At 53.4% G+C, this 15,660-nt stretch overlaps 6 protein-coding genes across 6 annotated transcripts; 4 read left to right on the top strand and 2 right to left on the bottom strand.

The window, feature by feature from the left end:
- Window positions 1-730: 730 nt before the first annotated feature.
- Window positions 731-1,981, top strand: BDZ83DRAFT_651359 (uncharacterized protein; the record flags this gene model as incomplete). Its single annotated transcript, XM_060510445.1, has 1 exon — window positions 731-1,981. The coding sequence occupies one exon, from the start codon at window positions 731-733 to the stop codon at window positions 1,979-1,981; it is 1,251 nt and encodes a 416-aa protein (XP_060365379.1).
- A 643-nt stretch (window positions 1,982-2,624) lies between these two features.
- BDZ83DRAFT_719230 (recombination protein rad52) lies at window positions 2,625-4,303 on the bottom strand (the record flags this gene model as incomplete). The annotated part of the gene is made up of 3 exons (XM_060512156.1): window positions 2,625-3,511; window positions 3,569-4,242; window positions 4,296-4,303. 3 exons carry the CDS (start codon window positions 4,301-4,303, stop codon window positions 2,625-2,627), a joined length of 1,569 nt encoding a protein of 522 aa, XP_060365378.1.
- A 2,027-nt stretch (window positions 4,304-6,330) lies between these two features.
- Window positions 6,331-7,382, bottom strand: BDZ83DRAFT_576732 (Cut8 six-helix bundle-domain-containing protein; the record flags this gene model as incomplete). Its single annotated transcript, XM_060504943.1, has 2 exons — window positions 6,331-7,175; window positions 7,304-7,382. 2 exons carry the CDS (start codon window positions 7,380-7,382, stop codon window positions 6,331-6,333), a joined length of 924 nt encoding a protein of 307 aa, XP_060365377.1.
- A 2,431-nt stretch (window positions 7,383-9,813) lies between these two features.
- On the top strand, window positions 9,814-10,998 carry BDZ83DRAFT_546686 (uncharacterized protein; the record flags this gene model as incomplete). Its single annotated transcript, XM_060503452.1, has 1 exon — window positions 9,814-10,998. A coding segment is annotated over one exon (1,185 nt), but the record flags the coding sequence as incomplete, so codon positions are not given.
- A 366-nt stretch (window positions 10,999-11,364) lies between these two features.
- On the top strand, window positions 11,365-12,633 carry BDZ83DRAFT_305014 (uncharacterized protein). Its single transcript, XM_060502272.1, has 3 exons — window positions 11,365-11,868; window positions 11,943-12,160; window positions 12,371-12,633. The coding sequence occupies exons 1-3, from the start codon at window positions 11,488-11,490 to the stop codon at window positions 12,477-12,479; spliced, it is 708 nt and encodes a 235-aa protein (XP_060365375.1). The 5' UTR covers window positions 11,365-11,487; the 3' UTR covers window positions 12,480-12,633.
- Window positions 12,634-13,148: 515 nt separating this feature from the next.
- BDZ83DRAFT_777135 (nucleoside phosphorylase domain-containing protein) lies at window positions 13,149-15,660 on the top strand (the record flags this gene model as incomplete). Its single annotated transcript, XM_060515475.1, has 3 exons — window positions 13,149-14,503; window positions 14,560-15,405; window positions 15,463-15,660. Coding segments are annotated over exons 1-3 (2,288 nt in total), but the record flags the coding sequence as incomplete, so codon positions are not given.

The raw sequence follows: 15,660 nt of genomic DNA, 5'->3' as shown, positions 1-15,660 counted from the left end.
CCGGGCCACGCGCGGGGAAGCTGCCTTGCCGCCCTCTAGCTGCAAAAGTGAATTGCCTAGACCAAACATTGTGCGGCTGAGAAACGACTGAGACACTGGACGGCACGCACCTGGTAGACGGGCACGACGGTTAACCACGCGGGATGGGTTACCCCGCCCGCTTCTAGTCTCAATCCGGCGGGGACTCTCAGGAATTCTGAGGATTCTCACGATCAACTGACCCCGTTCCCGTTTGGGCTGAGGAGGTATCGTGAAAATTTTGAAAACAAGGCGTCATGAAATGGCATGATGGGCAATGCAGCTGACAGAGCCTAGAAGGTCCAGAAGCAACCGCAGGAGAGACATCGTGAAACTCTAAATGGCACGCAGCTACGGGCCTACGGCAACACGAATGGCTCAACATGCTCGGAACGAGGGGCTGAGCGCCTTTGCTGCATTTTGGCTTGGTGATGTGCTGGTTCTTGGCCGCATTGAGGAATCGAGACGACGGATTCATTCCAAGAGTCGGTGAAGGTCGAAGCGAACGGAAAACTCAGAAAATCTTGCAACTTTGAGCGTGAAAATACCGCTTGGTTTCGAGTATAAGAGGAGAGATGAGAACTTGGGAGTCAGGTATTTTCTATTGCTCATCATCACTCACTTCACTCTCAATCAACTACTCTAATCATCACACTCAACAATTGAACACTGCTCCTCGTTTAGTCTAAAGAAAGCCCTTAGCTTCATCAACATGTCTTCCTCCCAACAGCCCCCTAGGCCCCTCAGCCACTTCTCTCCTATCCCCGTATCCGCTCTGTCCGCCTTGTACGACAACGACAACAAGATCCTCTATCTCAAGGCCCAGGGCAATGCCGTCAACATCACCACTGACATTCAAATCGTCCGCCTCCAGCAGATCGGCGGTCTGCTCTTCCAGGTTGTAGGATGGGTCGGCCCCGTCACTGAGGGAACCCGCTCTTACACCGTATCCAACACCTTCCCCATCGATCTCCCCAGCCGCGTCTTCCCCTCCGGCTACGTCGTCATCAAGGGCGGCGACAACACCCAGCTCACCGTCAAGATCGAGCCTCTCCTCAAGGACGGCGGCAACAACGCCAAGCTCCAGACCTCTTCCAACGCACAGGCCGACTTCGAGATCCCCAACGTCAAGCTCATCCCCCCTACGGAGCCCATCATCACCAAGCTCGGACAGGGCTTCACCGTCCGCCAGAACGACCAGTTCAAGGGCCAGGGAGGCAGCGTCGACGTCTTCTTCAACTCGGCCTTTGTCAAGCTGACCAACGCCAGCATTGTCGAGAACCAGATCGAGTGGACCTTTGACACCCTGCAGACCGGCAACTCCCAGGTTATCGTCTCCGTCTCCCAGCAAAACCCTCCCTTCTCCTACCGCGTGGTCCGCAACGTCATAATCAAGCCAGCCGCCTCCACCGAGGCCCTCAAGCCCCTGGCCCTCTTCTCCGTCAACGACGCCGCCAAGGCCACCCAGGACAACACTGAGGCCGAGATCGCCAAGTCTAGCACCGGCGGCAACAAGGAGCTCATCCCTTCCTGGGACGTCGCCGTCAACATCGGCCTCAACCTCATCAAGAAGCAGTTCCCCTCCGCCCAGCTCCAGAGCGCTACCGGTCGCTCCCCGACCGGCGCCGGCGTCGAGCAGTCCTACGAACTCACCAGCGTCAACGTCACCGCCCGCCTCGACGGCAACAAGACGGCTTCTATCCGCACCCAGGGCCCTCTCGACTTTGGCCCCGTCACGCCCGGAGGCCTCCTCATCGGCGTCACACCCTTCGAGAGGCCCGTCAAGGTCAGCTCCACCGACGCCTTCAATATTGTCCGCAAGGCCGGCTTCCAGGCGCCCGTCAACAGCCTCTCGCTGTCCCAACCCGTCGTCAACACCGTCACCCAGCCCCTTTACACCATTAGGGTTGGTGACCAAACTGTCCAGCTTGGAGCTACGGATGGCAAGATTGTCAGCAACTAGATTATCTAACTGAGGAAGACTCTCACCGAGTAGGGTTCCGTGGAGAAGTTGCAGTCTAAAAAGTTCTGCTGGGGTCCCATTCATTGCGCTCTCATTAAACCCCTTTGCAACCAACCAAGTCCCTGAGAAGCTAGGGAAGAAAAAAGGAAAAAGAAAAACACCACATCAATTTTCATTGATTACTTCTAGTATAGGTCTTAATAAAATTCATTTTCTTTAATTGATATTTACGTCCTTACCTCAGTGACAGGTTGCAACGTTATACATGACTCTGAGTTGTCAAGCGGATGAATCAACGCTCTCATGGATCGGTCTAGATTCGTCAATATCTTCACTCCAGACCTAACTTCCACTCGTAGTCGAAAGCAGGGCTAGACACCATGAGCCACTGCCTTGTGTAGAATAATCACGCAGGTCTCTTCGACTCCAATACCGAAGGGCATCCCGAATCGGCATGATAGAAAACAGTATTTAATAATGTTCCATAAGATTGTCTAAGGCGCAATGGCCAGACGTCAGCCAACCCAGCTCCAGAAACTCCGTACATGATTATGCCATCAGTATTCTTTAGCGAACCAGACTCCAAAGCTCCAGGCCAAAGCAAACTAATAAACAGGCTCGATCACAGCAACATCGCGTGTTCTCAAGCCATCTTCTGACGTTTCGGGTCTGCTCCCGGTGCGCCAGGAGGGTTGCCCGACGTTCCATTGTTCGATACATCAGCCAGCGCCGGTCGTCCGGCGCCGTCTTGCTGCAAAGGACGCTTCATCGTGGGCGGTCGATACGAGTTCCGGTTGGCCAAGGGACTACCAGCGCCTCCAGGAGCTCCGATACGGCGAGTCTGGCTGAACTGAGGGTGAGGCATGCCGGCCCCTCCTCCCGGGCCGGCGTTACCCGGTCTCACCGGCGTGAAACCAGACGTAGATGGCTGTTGCGATGGGGTGGGCGGGACGTGTTGACCAGACCTAGAGAGCGGCTTCGAGCTCGAGTGGTCTATGCCGGGGGTCTTTCGTATGGATGGGCTCTCGGCCTTTGGATTGAAGGCTTGTTGGCCGGCTGGCAGCAACATGGGGGCGTCAGCATTGTTCCCCTGCAGAGCAGATTCTGGGATTTGCTGTACAGCACGTGCAGAGAAGAAGCCGACGGGTTCGGCAGCAACATTGCCGGCCTGGCCTGGCGTGGTCAGATTGGCATTTGCTGGGGGAGCGAGCGGAGCGGAGGGGCCTGACGGGTTCGTGGGTGCGCGCGGTTGGTTTGGTGGTTGAGGTCGGTTACCGTAGCCTGTTGGAGGGCCCGGTCGTGATTGTGCTTGATTTGGTGTCTGAGGTGGTCGTTGATTTCCATTGTTTCCTAAATTTCCTGCTGACGTGCTCCTGCCCATTTGTCGAGACGGTGCTTGGATGTGCTGAGGCACGGGCGCTGGGGCAACGCTTGCAGCCCTACTGTTCGAGTTGCCGTTCGTTGTTGGCGGGAGAGTAACTTCGTCGGGATGATCGCCTTCGGAAATGGCAAAGTCTACATCGTCGAAGTCTAGTCATGTCAGCAAAAGAGCTCTGCGCTCCATCAGCCACACTCAAGAATTCCTACCTTCGTCCATCAGGTCTTCGAGCGATTCCGTGGCCTCTAGTTTCACGGGTGGTGCTGGTGGTGCCGCTGTTGCCACTGGTGCCTTTTCCTCCCCCCTTTTGACGACAAAGTCTCGTTGTCTGTGCAAGTCGTCCTCGTGGAACTTTTTCGGTTCAACCTTCATCTTGATCACCCTGGCGAGGTAATCCTTGTCGTATATGCAGTTGCCCAGCACGTTGCCAAAGTTCCTCAACGCCCTCTTCAACGCGTCTGTGGTGCCCTCCTTTTTCGCCTTTTCAAACGCCGCAGCCTTGCCCTTGCAGTTCTCGATATGCCCATACCCAATATCCTCGTGAAACGTGCCGTCGCGGAGCGTCACCCTGATAATGACAGAGAGTCCGAGGCTGATCCTCATCGTCTGTGGGTGCTCGTCGACAAAGTCGACCTGGATGTTCTGGATGGACGATGACCAGCCATTGAAGCCGAATACCTCATTGGCGAGGGCGATGCACTTCTCGGCGGTGATGTAGTGGACCTTTTGGCCTGAGGGACCGGAGCGTGAGGATAGGTATTCGGGGCCGAGCTGCTTCTCGAGGCGACTTTGCAAAGTAGCGATTTCCTGTGCCGTGTACTCGCTCATTCGCTTCTGTGGCTCCTCGAAAGGGTTCACCACGATGCTGTGCTGATCGCCCGGGCTATGGTGGAGTGTGTCAGCGGACGAGACGCGTCTGGGAAGTGGCAAACATACGCGGGCATCTTGTCGAACAGGACGTCTCTTTCGCACAGATCCAAGGGATAAAAATGCTCGAACTGAACTTCGGAGCTAGAACAGATTCCTTCGAGACGGAAGGCTGGGCGTCGTGGGCAGAGCAAATATGGGCTCTCTGCCTAAAAGAAGTGAGGTGCAACAGATATGTCGCGCATTCACAATTAACGCCTGCCTTGACGCGTCGAGTCGAGCGCGGGAGGCAGCAATGACGGGTAGTCATGTGACTGGGAGATGTGACATAAGCCCCCACTAACATTGGCTGGAGCTGTCTGCCTGTTCCTGACGGGAGGGCTGAGGCCTAGCCCCCCGGGGAGGCTCAGCAGGTACTTTCGGAGGCAAAGTACCTGAAAAGAAAGCGGGCGGGGGAAAGGGAGGGGACCTAGGCACCCGTGGCACCTGAACCATCACCTCAGAGTTCACTGCCGCTGTCGTCCGAACAGCGAACGGTTGGAGTAAGAGCCTCCACAAACCTACCCCGCTATATGCCGCCAAAACGAGGTTCGAAAGCTTTGATTTCCCTGGAGGAACCCTGGAACAGCCAAACAGTGTGTGTGGGAGCACAGCGGGCGCGGCCAATGTCAGGTGCATCCCAAATGCCCGCAAAGGTTGGAGGGTCATCTCGTAATCGGTGAAAGGGGAGGAGGATCCAATCTCATCACCACCAGCGAGAGACGTGCATCATCTCTGACGAGTTTCAGCCCTTTCTTGACTCTAGTCCAATTCATCCAGAAGGGTTTAGTCTATTGCTCAAACCACACAACACGCGATATACCATACACACGCAGAGGGGAAAAAAGAAGTTGAACAGGGACAGGCCACGACAAACATTAGAGGGAGAGAGGGGGCGGAGAGGTGGGAGTGTTTTGGTGTAACGTGACCAAAGCGCACGAGTAGGGAAAAGGAAACGAGTAATTTCAAGTTGTTAGCTAGACATCTCGCCGGGCCTGAGGGTCTCGCTCATGAGGTAGTCGGCAGAGAGTAGAAAAGAGGCAGCCCGAGAAGAGTAGCGACGATCATGAGGAGCTATCCGCGGCTGGTCCGGGCACAGCATCTATTGAAAGCTGACGATGATCAGGCACGCACAGAGGAGAGGGGGGTTGCATCAGAATGAACACCCACACAACTCTGACCGTACGAAGGTATCTCATCGTCAGATTGCACCTTACCTCTCATGAATGCATGTGTTTGTCAACGCCAAACATGCAAACATGCAACCTGCAACAATGCTGCAGGCCGTTTTCTTCCTCGATTTATAAAAGAGAACGCATGTGGCCATCGCGGATGTCACCGACTCAGTGGGCAGTTGAAACAGATGTGCCGTCTTGGATGCACGCAAACTAAGCGACTCGTGGGACACGTACGCTTGCATGGATACAACGTGCTAATACCTTAATTTCATGCTACACTAACATGAGGTAGCCAACTGCTGTGAAACCGTTATCTGCCCTGCACGACTCGAGCGTGGACTCGTTTCTTCTCATTCCAAGGTACCTCTCTCTCACACACTCATCCTCCATCAACCGACGCAGCGTCTCCATCAAGGGCGATGATTATAAGTCATGGTTGGACTGAACTCTCCCAAGCGGACGGAATCATCGATTGCTTGCTGTCCCCAAGATGCTGTCCCTGAAACTTAAGAAAACCAAAACTAACTACCTACATGCGAAGTGCGTGACTCGATTTCCTCGTCGACCGCAGGAAGAGAATGGGAAATAGGAACACCCCAGCTCCCAACCGCGAGAAGACTCGCAACTAGCGTCAGGAAAGGGATATCATCAAATGAATGAAAAATGGCAAAACGCCGCCCAACCCCTCATGGTCCTGACAGAAAAGTTGTCCGTGGAACCCAAAATCTATGCCCGTTGCCGTCCCATGCTGAATAAAGTAATGAAGGAAGTAAGCCGTCGTTATAGTCGTCGTGATATGTTCAGTGGGTGCCGCCGACCGTGGCCGATGTCGCGGCAATGCTTATTATTTGACGTTCGGATGATTTTGTTCTTTCGTCGCTCCAGGTCTACCAAGGTCCGACACGCACAGGTGCGCCATATGTGCCAGACATGAGCTGGTTGAGGATTGAGTTCGGATCCGAGGATTGGTTTCCGGGCTGTTGACCATTAGAGCCCCCGTTCGCCATCCAGCTGACGCTCGCCGCCATAGCATTCATTGCCGTGCCCATGCGTCCGCCAGAGATCTCGTGGTGTTTCGCCAGGGTCTGGTCCCATCCTCCAGTGTGCAGGCTCAGACCGCCCCCGCGCTTAGCAGCCTCGTTGATGACCAGGGCCCAGGCCTTTGCAATTTCGTCATATGCGCTCTCCTTGTGGTGTCGATATTGTTGAGGTTCCCAGTCCGGAAGGGCATGGATAATCTTGGTGGCTCCGTCCAGATATTGCAGCGAGACGGTGGCTTGGTTCTCGTTGGGAGGGAGGTATTGCGGGGTGAAGTCGAGGAGTGCATCGATAAGAGCCGTCAGGGGCGCCTTAACCCGGTAGTAGGTGTAGTCGGCACTAGTCTCTCCGTACGGAATGGCGGCCTTCACCTTGTCCTGGTACTCCTGCAAAACGCCGTGTGCAGCGGCGACTGTCGGGCGAGGGGCACTGCTAACGACCTCTTGGCCGATGTCAGGGTGACGCTCGCAAATTCGCTCGAGAACGGTTCGCAATGCGGTCGGATCCAGAGTCTCCAAGAGTCGGGGGAGGGTAAGTGGGCGGCCGACCAGTTCATTCGAGCGAACCTTTTTGGACGGGCGTTGAAGTTGTCTTGATGAGGTAGAAGGGGAGCTTCGGGGGGAGAGGGACATCTCATCGCCTTCCTCGTCAGCCTTGCGCTTGCGGCTGGTGGCCATGTTGTGAAATGGGCTCACTGTTTAAGGGTTAGCGTCAAGGATGCACGAGTCGTCGGGTAGCGGGTGCGAAACAAAATCGAGATTTGCCTTCGCCCCATGCTACGCCAGCCCAGGGAGAGGAAATGGCGGCGAGGAAAATACTCACAAGAACGAGAAGGGGAAATGCGGTTTGGATCGTGGGGATGTTGGAAGAGAGGCGGTTGTGGCGACAACAACACATTCATGTTGTGATTGAATCCGAAAGATCGGGGAGTCGGAGTCGGGCGGAAGGCTTCCTGCTTTTTGACTCTGGCTGACGACGACGGTTGCGACCAACAACGACGACGGCGACGACGACGACAACAATCTAGGTGCGACCAGATGCTCGAGTTGCTTTGATTGAAGATGAGTCGGTCGGGCGGTAAGTGTCGGGGAGAAGACGGGAGGACGGGTTCTTGTTTGGATTGATTATTGTGGGCTTTTTGTGAGGAGGGTGAATGTGAGGGGAAAGAAGAGTAGTCGGCAGCAGGATTTGGGCAAAGGAGAAGAAGGACGATGGAGGCGAACGGAGCGAGGGATAGCACCCGCTGCACACCTGAGGAAGCGAAGGGGACTGGAGGAAAGGGAAAAAAGGACCTTTTCCTCTTTCAGTGCTTGTACCGCACCTGTCGCCTTCCTTACAGTGGTACTAAGCTGCTGGGGACTAACCTGGTAGGCTTGGGCCTGCTGGACCTTGCTCAGATGGCGGCGTGGGATTTGCTGCTGCAAGCCTGCAACTGGGTCACTGGATCGCTGGAACCACCTAGACCCAGCTAAGCAACGTGCGTTGGCTGGATGGGATGCCCACCTAACCCACTCTCTGTGCCGAGTTGCAGGCTGCCCGAGTATAGAGGAATGATCGAAAAGGGATTGGGTCCGAATATAGATCCAGAGATGTGCTAGGGATTGGACTGCATTCACAGTAGCTTGCAGATGTCCGCGTACTACGGAGTAAGTAGAGAGGAACCTACAGTACCTAGGTAGAGAAAGAGGGTGCAGCGTCGTTGGGTCGAGCTGCTGCAAGCCGCCTGTAATATTAAACAGAAGCGGTCAAGGGCCCGATGGATGCCCTATGCCGAAACAGCAGGCACCATCCACCAATCGCAGGAATGTATAGGTACTTACGGTACATTGGGAAGGCACACGACCACACCTTACCGAGCCGGCATTGGTTGTCACTTCTGCACTCTGCGAGTTGTTGTGACAGGGGGCAGCGGGATGGCGGCCACTGGGCGGTTTCGTCCAGGTGACTGGCGGATCTTATTCGTCGGGAATCGCCCGCACGTGAGTGGATGATGGGGGGCGCCAATCCGGCGGCGTTGGCGCCTTTGCTACTGGTGGGGGGTTGTCTCTGACTATTTTTTCACTCTCCCTCTCTCCCTCTTGAGTCGAGAGTCTCACTCTGAAGACAAGGTACCTTGGCTTAGCAGTTACATAAGGTAGGTAGGTACAACTCTCCACTCTCTCAGGTCTTCTGTTCAGCCTCCTTTTCAGCTGACTTTGATACCTCGCACACTCACCGGAAGTAAAGTACCTTACTCTAGGGTAATATCTCAAGCGGATGCGAACTGTCAAAGCACAATAACCTTCAGCCATGATTGAATATGGCTTGTCAGACAGAGTTCAGCGGCGTCGACAAGCCAATGGATGCTCATCTCAACTCTCTACTCCGTACGGATACCCAAGCAAAAAAAGCACTTTAGGTAAAGTACAGTAAGCGGGTCGCGGGTGGCCCCATTCGCATCATCATCCATGAACGCCTTCCAACCCCTCTAACCTTCTTCAGCGTCCCTTGATAGCAAAGAACCTGGAACTCCCCGGCCACAAAGTGGATGCCCCTCATTGTCCTTGACGACAAGTCCTTAGTTGGCACTTTATTCCTCATTTGCGTCGGGTTACATTGAGCCGCACTGCTCTCTTCTGAATCAAAACAAGACAGACCGACCCGGATGAGAAATGATGACTTACACACACAGCCATATGCATAATCAAAGGGAGAGCAATAACAGAGACCAAGAGACACAGATCTGAAGCCCGAGAGAAAAAAGTCTCAGTCACCGCTTCTTCTTCTTCTTCTTCTTCTTCTTTTCCCCTTCTGCATCATGACCACAGACTGCCTTACTGTATCCGCTTCTTAGTCACACGTATAGGACTCAAAGTCCTGCCAAAAATGCAGGGCGCGAATTTTCGGGCAAAGTGCCAACCTCCTCGACCGCTAGGCAAAGTCAGCTCTCTGCAGCCCAAGCTGCCACCAAGTACCGCTACATGTCTGGGTACATCCGTCTGACCTTGGCCCGGCAAGGTCAACCTCGGTGAGCAGGCCTCGGCGGCGGGGTGGAGCGGTCGAGACCCACCAGGTTCCGCCTATATTCTCTTATCGGCTTATCGATTGTGGTCCAGGAACAAAAAAAAAAAAACTTCTGGGCCCAAGCGGCCAAGGGTCTCAATGCGAGATTCTCACGGTGGTTTCTCGTAACATCTCGAACTGCCCTTTGTCGTTATTGGAGCGCAATCAGTCTTTGGGATCGCATAGCTCCCACAACATTCACAATGGCTACCACCGACTCAGAGAAGCGGTCGAAGAAGATCAAGGCCAAGGCCGAACCCGAGGCCGAAGCTGAAGTCGAAGATGCGCCATCACAATCCCCCGAGTCGTCCAAGAAGCGCAAATCCACCGCCGCCGTCGAGGAGATCGAAGTCGACCTCGAGGCACCCGAACCCCCCTCCAAGCGCGCCAAGCGTGCTCTGAAGAAGGGCAAGAAGCTCCCCGTCAAGCTTGACAGTGATGACGAGAGGGAAGCCAAGAAGAAGGAGGAAAAGGAGCAGGCCAAGGCCGCCGCCCGCTCCGAGCACGGCGTGTGGATCGGCAACCTGCCCTTCTTCGTCACCCCCGACGAGCTGCGCCAGTGGCTCATTGATAACTCGGGCGAGATGATTACCAAGGAGTCCATCACGAGATTACACATGCCCACGACGAAGCAGGTCAGCAAGGACAAGCCCTCCAACAAGGGTTTCGCCTACGTCGACTTCAACGACGTCGCGCCCAAGGTCGCCGCCATTGCGCTTACCGAGGCCGAGCTGAGCCGTCGTAAGCTCCTCATCAAGGACTCCAAGTCGTTCGAGGGCCGGCCGAAGAAGGAAGAGGAGACTGCTGCCGCCGGTGGCGCTGCCGGTGCGGCGGCGGCCAAGGAGGAGGTGCCCAAGAGCAGCAAAATCTTCATTGGCAACCTGAGCTTCAAGACGACCGACGACGACGTGTGGCAGCACTTTGAAAAGTGCGGACAGATCGACTGGGTCAAGGTCGCCACCTTTGAGGACACGGGCAAGTGCAAGGGATACGGCTGGGTCAAGTTCCGCGAGCCCGAAGCCGCCGGCTGGGCCGTCAAGGGCTTTGTCAAGATCAAGGAGGAGATCGAGACGGAGGACGACTTCGTCGCCTCCAAGGACAAGGACGGCGACGACGAGATGGCGGAAGGCGAGGAGGATAAGAAGACGGAGGAGAAGAAGTTCAAGCTGAGAAAATGGTGGGTCAACAAGCTGCTCGGTCGCATGCTCAAGATTGAGCTCGCCGAGGACGACCAGACGAGGTACAAGAAGCGGTTTGGCAAGGACGCGCCCAAGAGGCAGGAGCAGAAGTCCAGGCGGGACGGCGAGGAGGGCGGCGACGGCACGGAGGAGGCGACCGAGGAGAGGAAGCCGAGGGCGCCCCGGCCCCCGAAGACGGAGAAGCCTGCGGGCGAGCTCAAGGCGCAGGACGATCTCATGGTTGCGCGGTTGACGGGTACTGCGGCGAAACACACCGGTACCAAGATTACGTTTTAGCGAACAATTTATACTTGTCAATTCTGAGCAGTATCACACCTTGCATGCCGTTCCTTGCGACTACAGGCAGAACCTATGGGAGAATCTGCCTCCTCGTGCCGGCGAGTAAGAGAACTCGCTCTCGACCAACTACCTAAAGTACGATCCTTCAGCTTCACGACCTTAAGCACATCAAGACAGAATCTAATTCGTTGCGGCTCACATCCAGACCGGGCAGGAAAGAAATCGGCTTCGTCACCCATGTCCTATTGGGTGATCACTAGATCGGGTGAGCCACCATCTTCAGCTCCAGCTCGAATAATCTCTACCAACCATGCTATCCCTGTCACGACCCTGCAACGAGCAGCCGTGGCCTCATGGTCATGGTCATATGATAAGAGACACTGAAGTGACTACTATTGCAGCCTCGTGTTCCTCGTCCTACTTCAATCATTCATCACAGCCAGATAACACAAACTTGCTCAGGCACTACTTGACAACCTTTGTGTCATGGATATCGAGAGCCTTGTTGGTCGTCTAGCCAGGAGAAACGCGTTCCTCATTCGTCTTGTTCGTTGGTACCGACAATTGTATCCCACGCGACCTCACGGGTTCACCATCAATGCGTTCATCGTCGACGGAGTTACGCAGCCTGTTCCGGCACCATACTTTCCCAAACTTCTCGGTAGTTGGCGTCTTATGGCCTGCCTCATATTCTGCAACTCGATTGCCGTCTATTCCTTCATCTTCTACTCTGTCTGGTTCAGTCCTAGCCTAGTCATCATCTCCGTTGTAATGGTTCAGATCATTGCCTTCATCTTCAGGACACTTGGGATAGGAAGTGGCACTTTCACAATCGGATCCTTGCTTTCTAGTGTTGGCCATTACTACGTAAGCTCTACCCATGTCTAGGCCAACGTCCCGATCAATCTACTTCTCAGAGACTGGCTCATTTATTTGAAAAGGCCGCAAGTTGTCTAGTCATCGTGTCGAAGGTCTCTTCATTTTGGCCTTCCATCAGGTCATACTTCTGGTTCACCTACTGCCTGTTCGCCATTCGTCGACGACGTTTCTCTCGAGACTATCATGAAGCTTGGAGACTGAAGCACTGGGCACTTCATCCCCGTCTTCATCGGACCGTCCGACTGCGTCCGAGCTCGGCTTCTAGGTCCCGACGAACCCGGTATGGATGACCTTCACTTGTGGAAACACCTCTCCTTCTTCTACCGCTTGTCTAGGCTCGAGGGCGGATTGTCCCAGGCCCTGCTTCCTAAGGTGCTGGTTAGATTCGAGATCGCGGAGGTAAGCGAAAGCTTCATTTAGTCAAGAAGTTGATAAAGCATAAGATGTAGCCGATGACGGTCTCTAGCTAGCTCATTAACATGACATACAGATCACTGACGATGTTACAAGGGACCAATAGTGTCTGTCTTCGACGTTCCCCAGCGCATCTTGAGGCTAGTAGAGAACGACACTCCTACCAGAATACCGGCTGGACATGATCCTCGGACGAATATACGGGAGCTGCGACGCACTTCTGTCTACCGGGGTCTTGCCCAAGCAGACTCGCTAAAGGGTTGAAGGTTTGTAGTCGGATGGGATGCCACTCTCATTTCGATAGTCGTTCTGCTGCCGACCATTATCAGCATTGCCACCGGCATGGGTTGGTCAATGTTGCGGTTCTGAAGTATGAGGCGGATGTGCAGACAAGTGTTCAGACTAGGGCGACGGTGGGTAGCTCTGTCGTGACGGCCGGGGTTCTCTTGATAGGTCTGGTTACGCTGTTCGACGCCCTTGCCAAGAGAAATTGATGAAACTTCACCTATGGATTTTTTCAAACAATACACGATGGTTTACAAGACTTCAGAATAGAAGATGGCTTGACAATTGCCGTCATTGGAGGGATGTTCGAATATTATTCTATGCCAAGATAAGCGAAAGCCATGCCGGTTCCAACATAGCTGCCAGAATGTACAGATTCCCAACTCTTTACTCATTGGCTCAAGCAGTCACGCAATCCACCTTATTATGCAGCTCATTGCTGGCCGGCCAGCCATCCCAATCATGAGATTACGTGTTGCGCAGAAACTGGTCCGGCTGTCGCTGCGCCGCACATATTCGATCTCTGCTGCTATAGAACCTGAGAGCCTTACTTGCCTCAGACAATGCCACTTCGAACTTATTCTTGAACCACCCGCGAGCAGCTCGCGCTATTTGTAAAAGTTTCTCTGAGGATCGATTCATTATCACGCGGGACCTTGGGCCCCCTCAACGAAACAAATATGATAAACCAGAAACGACTTCCTGACTTTCGGGCCTACACCATCGGGTGGATCGCCGCTCTGAACGCAGAACTCACGGCCGCGCTTGCTATGCTTGACGAAAGTCACCGACAACCAGAAAACTTCATTCAAAATCAACGAGATACGAACAGCTACTCATGGGGCCGCATCGGCGCTCACAATGTGATCATCGCATCCTTGGCCGAAGGAAGCTATGGCCTTGTATCTGCAGCAACGACCGCTACCAGCATGATTCTCTCACTTCCACATATCCGATTCGGTCTCATGGTCGGCATCGGTGCCGGGATTCCTAGATTAGAAGACGGTGTTGATATTCGTCTCGGCGATGTTGTGGTTAGCCAGCCCATTGATGGGTCTTCGGGAGTCGTACAGTACGATTTGGGGAAGTTGAAGGCACACGGCGAATTCCAGCGAGTTGGTTCGCTCGCTCCTCCACCGGCAGTCCTGCTCAAAGGGTTGGCAAAGTTGAAAGCTGATCAGCGGCTTAATGGAAGCCAGTTACCAAGAATACTGGCTGATGCACTCAAACTCTTTCCACGACTGGCGGAATCGCGCGGTAAAGAGGCAGCGTTCATTCATCAAGGACTCCAAAACGATCGGCTATTCGCAGCGTCATCGATACATATGCAAGTCATGGATATTCAGAGACCCTTACATTCGAAAAAGCAAGTCCTGATGAAGTTCGCGCAGCTTTCCTACCATCATCTTTACAATTCAACAGTCTGGATCTGGGGAATGATCATGTTTTTTTTCTTCTCTCAATGGAGGTCTATAAAGAACAGAAGTGGTGCAGAATTGGTCACAAAATCTCAGGCCAGAGAAGCAAGACTCCAAAGCATTACGAAGACTGAGACTTGCGTACACTGCAATCCTGAAGATGAACTCACAAGAGACAATCGACCCGACACCGACCCTGAGATACACTATGGCACCATTGCTTCTGGAAATTCAATTGTCAAAGAAAGCGTTTCCCGAGGCCAAATCCTGCAAAAGCTTGAGACAAAATGTCTTTGTTTTGAGATGGAGGCGGCCGGTCTGATGAATGACTTCCCCTGTCTCGTGATAAGAGGAGTTTGTGACTACGCAGACAGCCACAAGAATGATAGGTGGCAAAACTATGCGGCCATTGTTGCTGCTGCGTATGCTAAAGAGCTCCTGTTGGTCATGGAAGCTACGAATGTGGTACAGACCAAGCAAATAGGAGAGATTATAGGAATAGGTCAGTAGACAGTATTCACCGATGCACGTGCTGTTTCTCACATACACTCCAGTTTCCCAGATCGAGGCAACCACGAGACACACATTGGGAAGTTCAAGAGCTGAGCGCTGGTGATCGGTTCGATAAGCTTCGATCGTGGCTTTCTGCACCAGACCCATCAATCGACCACAACAAGGCATCCAATCTCCACCATGCTGGCACATGCCAGTGGTTCCTTGAAAGCCCGAAGTACTTGCAATGGAAGACGGAATCCCGTTCAGCCTTGTGGCTACATGGCTTACCAGGATGTGGTAAGACGATCTTGAGCTCAAGGATCATCACAGATCTACAGCACGGCGGTCTTATCTGCCTGTATTTCTATTTCACATTCACCGATACGAAAAAACAGTCATTGGATATGGCCGTTCGATCGCTCGTGTACCAACTTTATTGCCAGAGCAAGCCCGCTGAAGTATATCTCAACTCAGTCTTCGACTCCAGAGCGAACAATTTGGCGCAACCTGACACCAACTGCTTATGCTCTTGGTTCGAAGCCATGGTAAAAGAGACTGGTGAAGTCTGGATTGTACTAGATGCTCTTGACGAATGGGAAACCAATCACGAATGTCAAGAGGGTCAAGCCCTGAAGAACAAAGGACTACTCCCATGGATCAAAACCCTTCTGAAATCCTGGGAAAGCAATTTTCATATCATATTTACAAGCCGTGACGAGAAGAACATTCGAAAAGCTCTGGAAGCCATTCCAGAAAATATGCAGATTTCTGTACGCAACGAACATGTCGATGCTGACATACAGTCATTCATCCAAACAACGATTGCGACTTGGGATGACTTGTGTGAATGGAAAGACGACCAAACTTCTCGACAGAAAGTTGAGAAACATTTGATCAGTCATGCTGACGGTATGTGAGTAAATAGCTTCCTAGAAAGCTTTCCAAGACTACTTGGTGACCGGTGATATAGGTTCCGCTGGGTATCCTGCCAACTCGTTACTCTGAAAGACTGCTGCGACGGCGAACAGCTACAAGAAACCCTGGCAAGTTTGCCAAAAACGTTGGACGAAACTTATGCGAGAATCCTGGACAAAATTCCTGGTCCGCGTAAGCAAAAAGCTTGGAGATTATTGCAATTTTTACTCTATTCGCAAGATCCCCTGACTTT

Source organism: Colletotrichum acutatum (genome assembly GCF_030867785.1).
Source record: "Colletotrichum acutatum strain CBS 112980 chromosome Unknown BDZ83scaffold_42, whole genome shotgun sequence".
NCBI classification, from domain to species: Eukaryota; Fungi; Ascomycota; class Sordariomycetes; order Glomerellales; family Glomerellaceae; genus Colletotrichum; species Colletotrichum acutatum.
This window is presented reverse-complemented; position numbering and strand designations above follow the sequence as displayed.